This window comes from Colossoma macropomum, unplaced genomic scaffold, assembly GCF_904425465.1.
Source record: "Colossoma macropomum unplaced genomic scaffold, Colossoma_macropomum, whole genome shotgun sequence".
Classification (NCBI taxonomy): Eukaryota; Metazoa; Chordata; class Actinopteri; order Characiformes; family Serrasalmidae; genus Colossoma; species Colossoma macropomum.
Genome location: NW_023495819.1, coordinates 11,400 through 27,041, shown reverse-complemented (window position 1 = coordinate 27,041; position 15,642 = coordinate 11,400). Strand labels below are relative to the sequence as shown.

The 15,642-nt window shown below is 37.4% G+C and overlaps 1 protein-coding gene across 1 annotated transcript; it reads right to left on the bottom strand.

Moving 5' to 3' along the window:
- Positions 1-4,504: 4,504 nt before the first annotated feature.
- On the bottom strand, positions 4,505-14,340 carry LOC118803071 (B-cell receptor CD22-like). The gene is made up of 7 exons (XM_036563575.1): positions 14,003-14,340; positions 12,936-13,190; positions 12,576-12,824; positions 12,397-12,484; positions 6,377-6,422; positions 5,749-6,032; positions 4,505-5,629 (listed from the first exon to the last, which is right to left on the bottom strand). The coding sequence occupies exons 2-7, from the start codon at positions 13,033-13,035 to the stop codon at positions 5,575-5,577; spliced, it is 822 nt and encodes a 273-aa protein (XP_036419468.1). The 5' UTR covers positions 13,036-13,190; positions 14,003-14,340; the 3' UTR covers positions 4,505-5,574.
- Between the last annotated feature and the right edge of the window lie 1,302 nt (positions 14,341-15,642).

Genomic DNA, 15,642 nt, shown 5'->3' with positions numbered 1-15,642 from the left:
TTCTGTTTCTCTGTTTTTTGTAGTTTGCCCTTTGCCTCTTCCCTTTTGGATTTGTTTGCATGATCTTCTTGTTACGGTTATCTTTTTTTGTACTTTGTCTTTACTGGATTTGATCGTTGCCTGTTTTCTGACAATAACTTTGAATAACAGACTGATTTGTAAAGTTTACTTTGCTCTTTTTATCCACAGATTTTGTCACATTACACAGTGCTATTATAGCCATAAACTAATCTGCATTAAAAATTAGTGAAACTGAGCAAACCTTTGACAGAGGTGGACACTGGCCAATTCAGAATGGCCCCGGCCTTAGAGTCATCTATACTTACTCCCTGTGGACGTTTTATTATAATGCGGAAAAGAAGTGAACTTTAAATGGAATTCATGACCTGACGGACGTGACTTATGTGTAAAGAAAGGTCTGGAGAGTATGTCAGAATGTCATGAATGTACACTATGACAAATGTTCCCAACATGTCTCTTAACACATCAGTAATGAACGTCTGGAAGGCGGAAGGAGCATTCAAGAGACCGAATGGCATGACTAAGTACTCATAGTGCCCCATATTAGTGATGAAGGCTTGTCTTCCACTCATCACATTCCTTAATCATAACCAGGTTGTATGCACTATGAAGGTCTAACTTAGAAAGGCCTCTGAGTTGTTCTAAAGCAAACAGAACTAATAGTAAACAGTAGGGATAGGTTTTGATAATTTGGTTGAGCCCTCAGTAATCTATACATGAAAGTCCTAAAATGACTGAGTAGGCAGAAGAGATTAATGCAAAGAAACTAATTTCCTCCCTATGGAAAGCACTAGTGAACATAGTAACTGGCATAGTGAGAGTCTCAATAATTCCCTCTCCAACAGGGTCTCTATCCACAGCTGACAAGCAAAGAAATGCTGGAAGACATTCCACTGGGATCTGAGTCGATTAATGCTGAAAAGACATGGACAGAATTGAAGGAGCACAGCAGCACAGGTAATTGAAACGACTTCTTAACCAACACCTTTGTGGGTGCACTCACCACACTGAACGTGGAATTCACAAATAGGTTATTCTCTAGTAAGCATTGCAATACAGAATGCACCTAACACTTTCCAGGTGCTGCTGCCTGAGGTCTATGTGGACACACCTGACAGTCACGTAAAATGTGACCAGCAATACCATAGAACATGCATAGTCCTCCATGTATCCTCCAAAGTCACTCCTCCTGTGAGAGACAGGTTAAGTTGCACTGCATTGGGTCTGTCTGGACTGAGTCCTGAGTAGCGATGAATCCTCAATGATGGGCAGCTATAGTTTGGTGTAAATAGGTGGCCTTTGTAGATCTAAGTTGGTCTAGATGGATAGCTAAAGTGATAATGTCCTCTAACGAAAGTTCTCATCCTTGCAAGCCAGAATGTCTGCATGAAGACCACTAAGGAATACAATAACCAGAGTGGTTATTCCGACCACTGCCAGCAGCCAAGGTGTCCCTGAGAACGTCCTTCATGAGGGTGATCAAAGAGGAATCACTTTTTTCAACAAACTGTTCATAAGTGTCCCGTTAAGCATGTGACCACATGGTGGTGGCCCATTCTAAAGCTCGTCCAGTTAAATGTGAGATCAGAAAGGAGACTCGAGCGGTATCAGAACTGGGAGCAGAATTAATAAAAAAAAATTGGGCTTTGTAGTAGAAGCCCTCTACACTGGTCTGGTGAACCATCAAATTTGTCTGGCTTGCTAACAGGAGGCAGAGAAACAGATGGATTACTGCTACTTTGCTATACTCATCATCATTAAAATTCTGTAACCAAGTAGTAAATTCTCTCAAATTATTAGCAATCAAGGTCAACTATTTCTGATGTTTGCCCTGTTGTTGTGTGAGGGCACCTACTGACTGGCTGACCTACTGACTCAAACAGTAGATGATGTTGACGTAACATTGCACTTTGGTTACTTACTGTGGTTAGTAATTCCTTGATATCCATTGTCTGCATGGTGGGGAAAGTGTTCTGTAATGATAGGCTGATGAAAAAGACACTTGCAGATATAAAATAAACTGTAAGGTTTATTGAAAAAAGGATTGATAAAACAAAACTGGGTTCACACCAGACCAGACTAAAAATCAGTAGAGCAAAATACAATGCATGGAAGCAGGCAAAACTGTAGTCATAAGCAAGTGAGGGTCGGAATCAAAAGATCTAACAAACAGGTAAACAAAGCCAACAGGGAGAATCCAAAAAATGACAGAGAAACAAATCAGGGTCAAAAAAGGAATGAGAGGCAAACAGGAAAATGGCTTGGTATGTACTGATGGAACAGGGGCAGTACTTCACAATGTAACAATGAAAGAAACAGGCTTATATACAGTGGGGTGCGAAAGTTTGGGCAGCTTTGTTAGTTTTCCTGATTTACCTTTATAAATCATTGATTGTTTGGATAAAAAAATTCCGTGAAATATATCATATAGGGGACAAACACAGTGATACTTGAGAAGTGAAATGAAGTTTATATGATTTACAGAAAGTGTGCAATAATTGGTTAAACAAAAGTAGGCAGGTGCATAAATTTGGGCACTGTTGTCATTTTATTGATTTCAAAACCTTTAGAACTAATTATTGGAACTCAAATTTGGTTTGGTAAGTTCAGTGACCCTTGACCTCCATACACAGTTGACTCCAATTATGAGAAAGGGTATTTAAGGGGGGCAATTGTAAGTTTTTCTCCTCTTTGCATCTTCTCTGAAGAGTCGCAGCATGGGAGTCTCAAAACAACTTTCAAATGACCTGAAAACAAAGATTGTTCACCGTCATGGTTTAGGGGAAGGTTCACTCCTTCAAACACACACACTTATGTTTTAAAATATAAAACATACATGTATATAAAAGACTGCAGATGTTTTGGGCCATAAATAACATTTTTAGTAGTATAGTAGAGAACTAAGCTGATAAAGCCTGAGGACAAATCTTTTCTGGTTGGTGAGTCGTTTATCATCTGTAACTGCTGTCATTTTGTTGTATTGACTGTAATGTCAATGCAAAAATTACAAACATCCAAAAGCTGATCTTAATGCTAGTAAATGTTTCTTTCATATGTTTATATTTTCCTCTCAGTGTTCTACTAATTTAATTAAGTCACAGTCGGTCTCTTCCCACTAGCTACCCCCCACCCCACCTCTGGGTTTGGTTCAGTTTAAAATATATCATGGCCTGTTCTAGAAAGTTAATAATGCTAATTTTAAGTTAAGTAAGTTTATTAGAAGTCCACGTATATTACTGGAACGTGTATGTGTGTTTTGTTGCATTGACTTTTATTTTGATGGGCAGTGTTTGTGGTAGCAAAACTTCACAGAGCCCAGCAGTAAACATAGTGAACCCTAGCAGCTAACAGCTCAAGGCAAGAGTACCATTTTCCCCTCTTGCTTTGCACACTGTTTCTGAGTTTTTCACTAGGAGATGGCAGACATTCGACGTCCTTGCTGAAATAGCAAAAGCACCTAGGAGTCATACATCACACAACTTTGGATGGTCGCCCAGCATCAAGGCTGGACGGTGGCCATCACTGGGATACCGCTGTGCCTGACTCTGGAAGGAAAAGTGCTCCAGGTGCTCCTGGACCTGTTGGCAGAGTAGCATGGCGATTTAGCAGCTTTGGCCATCAAACCGACTTTGTTAGACATTTACAGTGATGGTGGTCCATATTAAACTCCTTTACAGCTCAACTACTATCTTTTTAAATCCAGACATTAAGATGAGTCCAGTTTCATTTTGGGACTTTTGCTCAGTTATGAATTTTAGTTTTCCTCAATAATAATAACATAATGGTCATCTTTTCCCAACAGCCATGAATCTCAGTCTAAATTGAGGAGTGCAAACCCCAATAATGAGACCAAAACAAAGAGCAGATGTACATTAACAGTAAACAGGCATGAAACATACAGACTTCTTGTTGACAAACCCACAGAATTTAAACATGACCATGCATTATTAATTTAATAAGAAGGTGAAATTTATTTATTTAGTTAGTTAATTATTCATTAATGAATTTATTCATTTACTCATTCAATGATTCACTCAAGCAAGGTCAAATGCTAACTGGGATGCTTATGCTTAGTGAGCACTGTAGCAAATAAACAAAAAACAAACACAAACAAACAAACACAAATGCATATGTATATAAGTTTCACACTTAAGCCAAAACATAAAATTATAAATCAGCATGTATGGAAGTACAAACATGCATAAAATAATGAGCTCAAACTACACTGGATGTGATCCACAATGAGTAAGAAGCTAAAAAGCTAGGAGGCCTGTGTACTGATACAATATTATATACTATATTGTATATAATAATATTATAACTCAAAGTACATTTTACATTTAAGCAAATATACAAGTACTTTATAAGTAGAAATATGGACTGAATACTTTTACTGAGTAGAATTTTTATTTATTTATTTATTTTACCAAGAATATATTTAATTTTACTCAAATATAGAAGTACCGTACTTTATGCACTCTTATCAATATTCTACCAAGGATCAGATCCACTTTTATCACAATGGGAGAACAGCTTGTTGGGAGGGAGAAATATGAACAATAAAGGACAATAATATACCACAAACAGAGAGAAACAATGAAAAGATCTATTATTGTACTTCCTTCAAACTGATCAATATTGAAAATACATGCTTGTACTGAAAACTTCAAAATTACAGTTTATTAATAAATTAAAATCTTCACAGTATCAGGATGATTTCTGTCAGACGTTGTATTGTGTGATCAGCCTCACGACCTGATATAAAATCTCTGAATCTAACAGATTAATATAGAAAGTACAACTGGAACCAGCTGTTTTCCCATGATTCATCATCAGTGTGGTGCTGTGGCTGAGCAACCAAACTCTTGTTAGATGGTAAGATCACTGTGTAAGACTGACATCAGTTACTACTGTGAGCTTTTTGATTGAATCAGAGTCCTTTAAATAATCTTACACACTGTCTACACCACTTTTCTATCAGTGATAGAAGTAATAAAAAGATCAAACTCCAGTGTGTAAATCAGCTCAGCGCTACAAAACACACAGACTGGATAGTCAAATTTTAGTTACAGTAAAAGCTGATACTGTGTGCAGTCAGTGAACTACTGGTGATCGTATGATTTAATTGTTGGGCTCCATATTCTCCAGGTGGTGGCGCTGTTACACATGGTGTGCTGTAGAGATGAGTCAAGTATTGCTGTTGTTAGAATAAAAACCAATGGGAAAGTTTTGACTGATGTCCCAACTTGATTTCGCTTGAGGTTGATTACTTTGAGTTTTATATCCAATAAGTGGTTCAGTCTTGTCGATTCAAGTATTTATAGTATTTCTAATCTGAAATGTTGAAAATGGTCCCTTTTGAAAAGGTGAAAGTTAGTCCAGTAAGTATCCTGTCACTATCAGAAGGACTAATCCACAGAACGGTCATACAGAAAAGGAGGTGTAGATGAAACAGAGAGCTTGTCTTCTCTTTCCAGTGAGATTCCAATAGATGCAGATGAAGTTCTGTCCATGGGTCATAACGGTGGTCCTGAACAGATCTGTGAATGTTGGTTATTTCACACTGCAGTAGATCACTGAGGGGTCCTCAAGTGTGGAAGTAGCAGCCCTGCATTAACAGAACAAACAGTGTGACCTACTAGAAACCATTACTTGAACATAATTCAGTTCAGGGTGAAGCTCTGTTAGAAAGGACTAAATTAGTTTGGTAAGGTTGGTTTCTCTCACCTGTTGGCAGCACCAGTGCGGCTAAATCTTACACTCGCATACTGAGCGTCCACTTTAGTCTTCTCTACCACTTTATCACGGCGGTGCTGGACGCTGGCGTACTGAACCTCCTCATCAGCCCCAAAGGCAGAAGCTGCCACTGCAGAGCTCTCAGCATTCCTGGGGTTTCTGACTCTCTGGGGTACAACATTGTCATAATCACCATCATCCTGATTGGACGGATCTGGATCAGCTGCTGAATCACTGGTTGCAGGTCTTACTGCCACATTACTGTAGAGATTTTCCTGCAGTCAGAAATAAAGACTCGGTAAATCAATAAATCATCTCAAACACTGAGATTCAATAATAGATTTAGCATTCATGCATATTTAGGTAATAATAACACTTGTACTAGTTATCTTAAATATCTTAAGTGATTTGATGTTTATCTGTGTGCCACTCTAAACTAGAGATGAGCAGTACTGAATTTTATTAATCTTTTTTTTTCTTTAGCAATATTAGCATATGGACACCATAAACAAGAAACACTCAAAGTGAATATAGACTTAATACTGTCTCTAATATTTATTCTTCTTAAAACAAAAGTAAAAATGTCACTGAAAATGTCAAGTTTCTGTAACTGACTTGCCTGTTCTTGGTTTGCATCATCAGCTGAATTGCCTTTTCTCTTTCTCCTGAAAAGTAACAGTATAAAAATTAATAATATTAATATTAACAACAATATTGTGCAAAAATTGCACATCAGAAACATTGGTTCAGCATGATAACATGAAGTAGAAAACTGGTTTAATCAGTGCTTAAATATTTTCATAGCTCTTTTAAAGATTTGTTTGCTTACCTTACATAAAATATAGCAATGATAACAGATAAACATCCACATCCAGCTGTGACTCCAATAACTGCAGTACACCACAGGGCCAACCCACAGATAACCTGACACAGGCCCATTGTACGTCACTTTTCATTTGGATGACATCAGCTTCAATTTCGTAGGAAATATTCAAACATTACTTTTTAAATATCTTTAAAATATAATTCAGTGCTGAAGTAAACCAGCAGTGATACGGGGATATATATAAGCAACTACTCAGATATATAACCCTCAGCCAATACTCTCTCTCTCTCTCTCTCTCTCTGATAGACCTCACTGATAATGATGTCAGAGTTGGTTTGTCATCTACTGTTAGTTTATGCTGCCATCTAGAGGAATGTAGGTATAATTACAGGTCTACTGTGCCACACAGCCCATCACTGATTAATGAATATATTAAATGTGTTACTAGGTAATTTAGAGCCTTCAGTCAGGTGTACGTGTGGAAGTGCGAGAGAATTAATATAAATATAAAAAACAGTTGAAGTTACAATGAAAGAAACCAAAGGCACAATAAATAACAGAAGCACTGTTGTATCTTAATATTGCAGGAACTGTGTGAAATTAAAACAAGTGTGAGGAACCTGGATGGAATCAAAGCAAAGAAACTAATCCTGACCTGTTGAATATTCACTGTAACTACAACCAAAACAAAAGAAAACAGTCCTGACTACATTAGACTGAACTCCAATCCCTAAATACAAACACTGATAAACAGATCAGACTTACAGAAAGATTAACACAATGCTAACAAACAATAACAACACAACAGAAATGAAACTAACATGTAATACTTAAAGGATCATCTTAAGTGTGAGATCATTTCTCTGCTCACCAAATGTAAGGGGTTTATTTTCAATGCAGTCTGCATAGAGAGAACGCCATTAATGAGGAAAACAGCTTTAGCTTTATTTATACAGCACCTTTATATATTTAACTGCAGCAAACAAAACAGACCCCACCAACTGCAGGACCCTCTCAGTCTGTGAGAGGCAGTGCTTCAAAGTGCTTCCTCCAAGACATGAGATGGCACCACATCTTTTCACACAACATCACTGGATCAGAGCTGGTTTATGGGGAGCCTGGCTTCTTCCTATTTCCACTGTTATATCAAAAACATGACTGCAAAAGGCGCCTGTGAGCAAATCCTCAATAAGTGGGGGTGAATGGAGCTAAACGGCTAAAATCAAGAAGTTAAAATAGTTTCTAGTCACTCACCCAGAACTTTCCTTTAACTTTAGAAAGAAGGACGTATTTCACTAAAAAAGCTAAGAAAACTCACCTGTATGTTTCCTTTTTTCTTCTTTCTTTTTTCTACAGCAAACTGGTTTTGGGCGGCAGGAGGCGGACATTACTGCTACTGAGTGCTAACTGGTTGGCAAGCAGAGCAGCTGATTGGCTGTTCGTGCTCAATGAAGTCATGAATGTACATGAAGCACTATTTTAAACTCCTATAACTCGAGTTTAAAAGCTCTTAAAAATATAACAGCAGTGTTTAAAACTTTTACGCTGTTCTATGTTCAGGAAATGAATGTATTCTTTTACATTAAAAAAGTTTAAGTACTTATAAACTATGATTTTGCTCAAATGCTCAAATCTTAGCCCATTCATTTCTGCACTCGCTCGGGAGTGCCCTCTAGTGTTTGAGAACCCAGGAAGACATTACAGAGTGGTAATTCTCCTCTCTACAAGATCTCTGATTGGATGATAAGAGAAACAGTTCTTCACTAAGCCCCACCCCATATCAACTGGCGATTGTTCAATCATAGCTTGGCAATTGTATCTAAGGCCTCTAATAAGCCTTGAAAACTGGGCATTAAGCCGCATGGTTTATGAATCACAACTCCAGATCACTGTTTAATAGCTTAGCTAACACTGGATGAGTTTATAAGATAATAGGAGATACAAACTGAAGGCTTTCCTGATAATCAATGTTCTTGTAGAACCCTGAAGTAGAAGATCAGTGCTTCTCATTTACTGTATGTCATCTACATGGATCTCTATGTGATCATGGTTTTCTACCAGATCATTTTAAACTGCAGTGCCGCAGAGAACAACTATAAAAAATGAAGTATTGAGACACAATAATGAGCTTAATACATACAAATCATCATTTATAGGGTACTTTTTATGGAGGAGTGGCCCTAAATTTCAAACTTCTGAAAATATTATTAACTTTTTGTATTTGTTTAAAAGATCTTTTTGATTTTTATAACACAAAACCGAAAAAATTAGATTTATCATAAACTCAATTCTTAAATGAAATATTGTCTCATGTTTTCATGTCACTACTGGAACACAGAGTTTAGTCAATGGGTGCATTTTAGAGCAGGAAGTGAGGCTGCATCCCTGTCCCTCATGGCCACATGATGAGCAGTTAGATCTCATTGTTTTGAAGTAAATCTGTCCCAAAGTCTGAAAACCAGTGTGGAACATTAAGAACAGTCACTAACAAAACACACATTTTCTCCAAAGAACTAATTGAATATTGAATATTATGATTTTATGTGTGTACAACTGTTCAAAGCTGTGTTTTCTAGTCATGTACTGGCTGGCGTTTCTGATTTCTATGATTGTTTTGATTGATTTCTGACTTTAAACCAATTCAGTAGGATGATCCATTTACTTTGAGCTCCATTAGGTTCTATTAGGCTGGATGTGTTGATGTATTTTCACTCAGACAATCAACAAAACATGTCATTTCACCAGGGGTGCACAAACTTTTGCACATGGTTCTGTTCACTCTCAGTGGCTTGATGGTGATAGTTTCAGTGCTGGTTTCTGACTGGCTGACAGAAAGAAAAAACAAACACAAACACACTATGAAGATGATGAATAATAATAATAATAATAATAATAATAATAATAATAAGCTTACTACAAGTTTACTATAAGTAAACAAGCGTACTACAACTGAGAAACACATGAACACAGAATAAAATAAAATAAACAATGTCAGTTGATTAACAGAGAAAAAAAAAGGAGCAAAAAGCTGTGAAAAGCAGATGACGACTCCAGCAGGATCATGGAAGAACACCAAACTAACATATATACCATATATCACCATGAAAACTGTGTCGACCATAAAAGTAACTCTCTCATTATGTTTTGGTTACTGAGTGTAGAGCATTCAGCATTTTGAATCATATAAATAACTCACAGTGAGATCCAGTCAGGCTAAAGTACAGCCTCCACATGGTGGAGGTAGTTTTAACAAACTGTCACAACTAAGCCCACCAAAGTAAACACTGAGAGAAGCTCATATCCCCCCATATAAAGTCAAAATGAAACATATTTTTTTTCTGTCCTACATTGTGGTCAGTGCAGAGGATGATGCATCACATAGTGATGTAGATATTTTTGTTTATTTAGGCTGTAAAGCACACTTGATCATACAGGTGTATTGAAATAATTGTGTTTGCATGAATTTACACTTACTGCAAGTGTGCTGTACACATCATCAGAGGACCTGGACACGGGGTCAAGAGCTGTGTACGTGTCGTCCTTAGCATTATGGTCAATGTTCTGGAGAGAAGAGAGTTAGAGAACATAAGCCATTTGAATTCTCACTGACCAACATCAAAAACACTATAGATCCAGCTATGGTAATAACAGGTAACAAATGCTCATCTCCATTTTTACTTTCTCGTGGATCCAGACAAGGCTGTCTGCTCTCTCCTCTCTTGTTTGCTCTGTCACTCGAGCCTCTGGCTCAAGCGATTCACCTATCCCCACTTTACTCTCCAATCACCATCAATAATACTCATCACTACATTTCTTTATATGCTGACGACATTTTGCTTTTCATTAATAATGTACCTGAAACACTTCCTCATGTGCTCTCCATTCTGGATAATTTTTGCAGTTACTCTGGCTATAAGGTCAATAAAACAAAGTGTGCACTTCTTAATTTGAATGATGCCATGAGGGAGATAAATCTGTCTTCTTTAACTATCCCTGGGGTACATCACTTTAGGTACCTTGGGATTGAAATTCACTCATCCCTTCAATTAACAGTTAAGAAAAATGTACTAATATTTGTGACGATATGAGGAACTGGAGTCATTTACCTAATACTCTTCAAACCCGTATATGAGTAGTGAAAATGAATGTTCTCCCTAGAGTTAATTTTATAAGCTCTATGATTCCGTTACCTCCTCCTGTAGGTTTCTGGGACAAACTTCACTCCAGTATCTCAGCTTATATATGGAAAGACAATAAACCTCGAATTAAACTCGCTACTCTTCAGCGTAATAAAACAGATGGAGGACTTTCTCTTCCTAATTTCAAATTATATTATTATTCCTTTGTTCTTCGTCCATTGTCGGTTTGGCTAAATTCAGATACTCAAACATCTTGGCGGCCTCTTGAGGAAAGTCTGGTTGCTCCACATAGATTATAAGATCTCATCTACTCAAATATTCCCATAAAGCAATGTAAACTGAGACATTGTCCTCTAATTAGTAATTTACTTTTAACATGGTGGGTTGTAGAAAAACTAAACAAAACCATAACTGTTTGGCACAAATGCTCCCCAATTTTTAACAACTATAAATTACTTACTGCTAATAAGCTTTTTTCTTTTCTCAATGGCAACAAAAGGGAATACATGTTCTAGACGACATCGTTAATGATTCGGGACTTCGGACATTCCAAGACTTACATTTTACAGTATACCAGGTTTTTCAATTTTTCTCTATCTTTGCCTTCACTCTGCCATGAAGGCATATGGTGTTCCTTGGGGCTGCACTTTACCCTTACACCCATTGCATAAACTGTTCAATGCTAGCATGGAAACTAAAGGGTGGGTATCCAAAGTGGGGGGGGTGGGGGGGGTGTATGTTGGGGTGGTTGGGTGCTTCATTTTGTTGGTATGTCTTTTGTTGCTTACTGTATTTTGTATTACATTGGAGCACTATCTTAAAAATGAAAACATCTGAGCACAAAAAAAGAACACTGTAGATCAAACCTACTGAATGTTTTATATTTTTTTTTGTAAGAGATGCTGGACTGTAATATGCATATCATCCTGTAATGGTCCGGCATATTTGAAGCATCCTTTCAAGTATTTAAATAGTCTTAGCTGAGACATTCAGTGACTAAATGCAGGTAAATGTAAAATATATATATATATATATATAGTATTGTATTGTATGAAGCAGGTGCTGTAATAAATTTGAAGAACATTAAATATATAGTTTTGGTATATTTGCGCACACACATTTACAATTTCTACACTTATTTTCCTAAACTGTTATTTCATGTACCAACTACCACCATCCTCACCACAACAAACAACAGACAAATATTACTATAGAGTTTTATCAGTCCAGATTTTTTAATTGGCAGTTTTAGCATATGCCATAAATAAGAAATAGACAAAGTGAATATAGACTTAATATTGTTTTTAATAAATGTACACCATAATAAGAAATAATCAAAGTGAATATAGACTTAATATTGTCTAAAATAAAAGAAAGTAAAGATGTCACTAAATCTCATTCTGCTAAACAAGTTTTTGTTTAGTAACTGACTTGCCTGTTTTTGGTTTGCATCATCAGCTGAATTGCCTCTTCTCTTTCTCCTGAAAAGTAACAGTATAAAAAGTAATAATATTAATATTAACAACAATATTGTGCAAAAATTGCAACATAAACATTTTTCACTGATACATGTACAAAAACTGGTTCCAGCAATGATAAACAGAAGTAAAATAAGGTCTAATAATCTACATTAATATTCATTTTCATAGCTCTTTTAAAGATGTGTTTGCTTACCTTACACAAAATACAGCAATGATAACAGATAAACATCCACATCCAGCTGTGACTCCAATAACTGCATATAGAGCTGAATTCCCAACTCCTGTGTTCAGATGAATGTTAAAGTTTAAAGTTATGCTAATTTTTATGAATGTTATTAAGTGTTATTCAGGTTGTGTTTTCATCACTAATACCTTTTTCAGTGACAGTCACTGCAGCTGATTTCTGAGATCCGTGTTCATTCTGAGCCACACAGTAGTAGGATCCACTCTGTAGAGCCCTGTAACTGTGTCCAGATCCTACAGGTGAGCTTCCACCTTCTTTAAACCAGGTGTAGTTCTGCACAGGTGGGTTTGCATCACTGCTGCAGGTCAGAGTCACTGAACTGCCCTCCACTATTTCACCAGAGGGACTGATGGACACTGAGATGCTCTTTGGAGGATCTAGAAATCACAGAATAACTGCATGATGTAATCATTACATGACATTAAATGTTTATAAAAGAGAACTTCTACAAAATAATGTACAACTGGAACAAATAAACACAAACTTACACAAAACATTCAGAGTTAGAGCTTCAGAGAGTTTCTCTCCATGTTCATTACTGGATCTGCACTTGTATTCTCCACTGTCCACAGAGCTGATCTTGTTCATTGTGTAAGTCTCTCCTTTTGATACTAATGATGTTCCTTTAAACCAGTTATATTCCACAGGTGGGTTTGCATCACTGCTGCAGGTCAGAGTCACTGAACTGCCCTCCACTATTTCACCAGAGGGACTGATGGACACTGAGACGCTCTTTGGGCCATCTAGAGGTAGAAAGACACATTACACTTCATGGAGGTGCTTTTCTGTTTGATTAATCAAACTATAAATGTCCTGTAGAAGTAGTTCTTGTTTTATTGCAGAGACACATCATTCAGTTCAGCATATGAAGATCACTGTTCTTACAGCTTTTAAATCAATTTTACCAAAGACTCTGAATGAAACATTCCCAAATATTTCTTGGTTCTTTAAGGATTAATAAAAACTAATGACTTCATGAGTTCTATCAGACTTACACAGTTAAGGTAGGTGATGGTCTTTACTAAAGCATCCTTAATTAAAATAAAATACTGGAAAAAGTGCTCTGGTAATCCAAGTAACTGACTCAGATCATGATTCATGATTGTTTAATGTACACGTCTGGATTTTTTTTCATCAAACAGTTTAAAATTAGGAATTGAAATATAAACTATTATTATTGCATTATATATACAGACTTACACATAACATAGGAAGCATCAGTAGGAGAGTAGAGATGTTTTGATGCTCTTACAGCAAAACTTTAGCTAATCACAAAGTCCTTTATGAGCTCAGGAGTGTTGGAGCAGGAAAACATAACATTCAGTGAGGAGAATCTGCAGGACTGAGATTATTAACTACAGTTTTACAGTTAAAGTGTGTTCTGTCTGTACAGATATTACAGTGACATCCTAATGAATATTTACTGCAGGTACTCAGTGATATATTACTTTATAAACAGAGATCAGTTGCTGGACTAAACTTAATCACAGACAGTTCAGCATGAAGCCTCAGCTTAGTTTGTTTTCTGAGACTGAATGAATGAATCTGTACTTACATCTGACATTCAGAGTGACCTCAGGAGAGTTCAGACCCAGTACAGCACAGTGATACCTGCCTGCATCCTCCCTGCTGACCGGCTGCAGGTGGAGTTGGTCAGTACTGGAGGATAAACGATGTCCATTTCTGTACCAGGTGAATGTTGGTCTGACTGTCAGACTGCAGGTGGTTTTACATGTGAGAGTGACTTTATCTCCCTCTATCACTCTCTCAGGAACCTCCACCTGGAGATCTGAGAACCAGAGAAAACAAACTCACACTGTGGAGACTCACACTAGCTGAGTGAGTGTGTTAATGGTGTCTTTAATATTTCTATTTAAAAGTAGAATTAAAATTAATCCTAAATCATGAAGTTTGCAGCAGCTCAGATTTGACCACTGGACATAACATATAAATATACAGTGATTTGAGCTCACAGACAGCTCAGCATGAACCCTCAGCTGTTTGTTTTCTGAGACTGAATGAATGAATCTGTACTTACATCTGACATTAAGAGTGACCTCAGGAGAGTTCTGACCCAGTAAGTAGTATATATCACACACATTCTGTCAAACGAGTGATTTATGACCCATGATTTATGACCCCCTGTGATTGACAGGCCAGTTTTGATTGACAGGCCAGTTTTGATTGACAGGTCAGTTTTGATTAACATGTCATTTTTGATAGACAAGTCAGCAGGGTTTTTATGACACCCACACAACCCCCCAAGATTTATGACAGGATTGTTGAGGTGTCAGTGTCCTGTCTTGGTGGGGTCACTTCCCCCACCCCATGCTGTGTGAGCAATTAATGGTGTGACTATGTGTCTTCTGCCATGTGTTAAAGACGTCTGGGGGCTTTCGCTAAGTTGTTTGATGTTAGAAAGTTTCCTGTATCAACAGACTAAACGCCTGTAAACATTGATAGTGATGCTGTTATTACGCCTATTTGCGTGGACCAATCAAACACAAGGGATTGGAATAGGCTATAGCAGGGGCGGGTCTTGAGAAAATGGTGTATTTAGCTGGTTCGTAAGCCCTATGCATTCATCTATTCAGCCTTCAAGTTGAAAGCAACATGGCCAGCATTCTTGGTAAGTGTGCGTTCTACAGACTTTACCCGAATTTCTGTTGTAAGTAATTCAATAGCGTTTCAACAGGTTTTTCTCGGCCCAGGTGCATCTGAGATTGAAACAATCCTAGCTATTAGCAGTATTGAAGGGTTGTCTCAACTTGGTACGTTTTTTGTCACGGCTTTTATTACTTATTTCATTATTTGTAGTTGCTGATGTTCATCAGAAATACTTTCTACATTTCTGTTGTTACAGAATCTGCAAATATATCGGATTATGATAGTTTTGTCTGTTAGTTGTTGGTGTGTAATACTAATTTATATATTTTCTGTAGTAGGTCTGACCCATTTGGTTGAAACAACGGGTCTCTTAACACCGCCAGGATTTGATGCTGTACCCAGTACCTCCACGGCTGAACCCCGTGGCGCCACGGACAACAGCGGGTCCAGATTACCAACGTTTAGGCCCTGTTTGACAAGCTGGGGAACCACCGCAGGGCCGATGCAGACCAAGTGTTGACAATAAGCCTGTTTCACAACGTCCGATTAGATGCTCGAGTGAAAATGACAAGGCGATTTCACATGGAA

Coding starts and splice junctions, on each gene's coding strand:
- LOC118803071 (XM_036563575.1), bottom strand. CDS start 13,035: ATGAACAAGATCAGCTCTGTGGACAGTGGAGAATACAAGTGCAGATCC. Junction 6,033..6,376: donor ATGATGCAAACCAAGAACAG/GCAAGTCAGTTA, acceptor TTCTGACTGCAG/GAAAATCTCTACAGTAATGT. Junction 5,630..5,748: donor CGCACTGGTGCTGCCAACAG/GTGAGAGAAACC, acceptor CTGTTAATGCAG/GGCTGCTACTTCCACACTTG.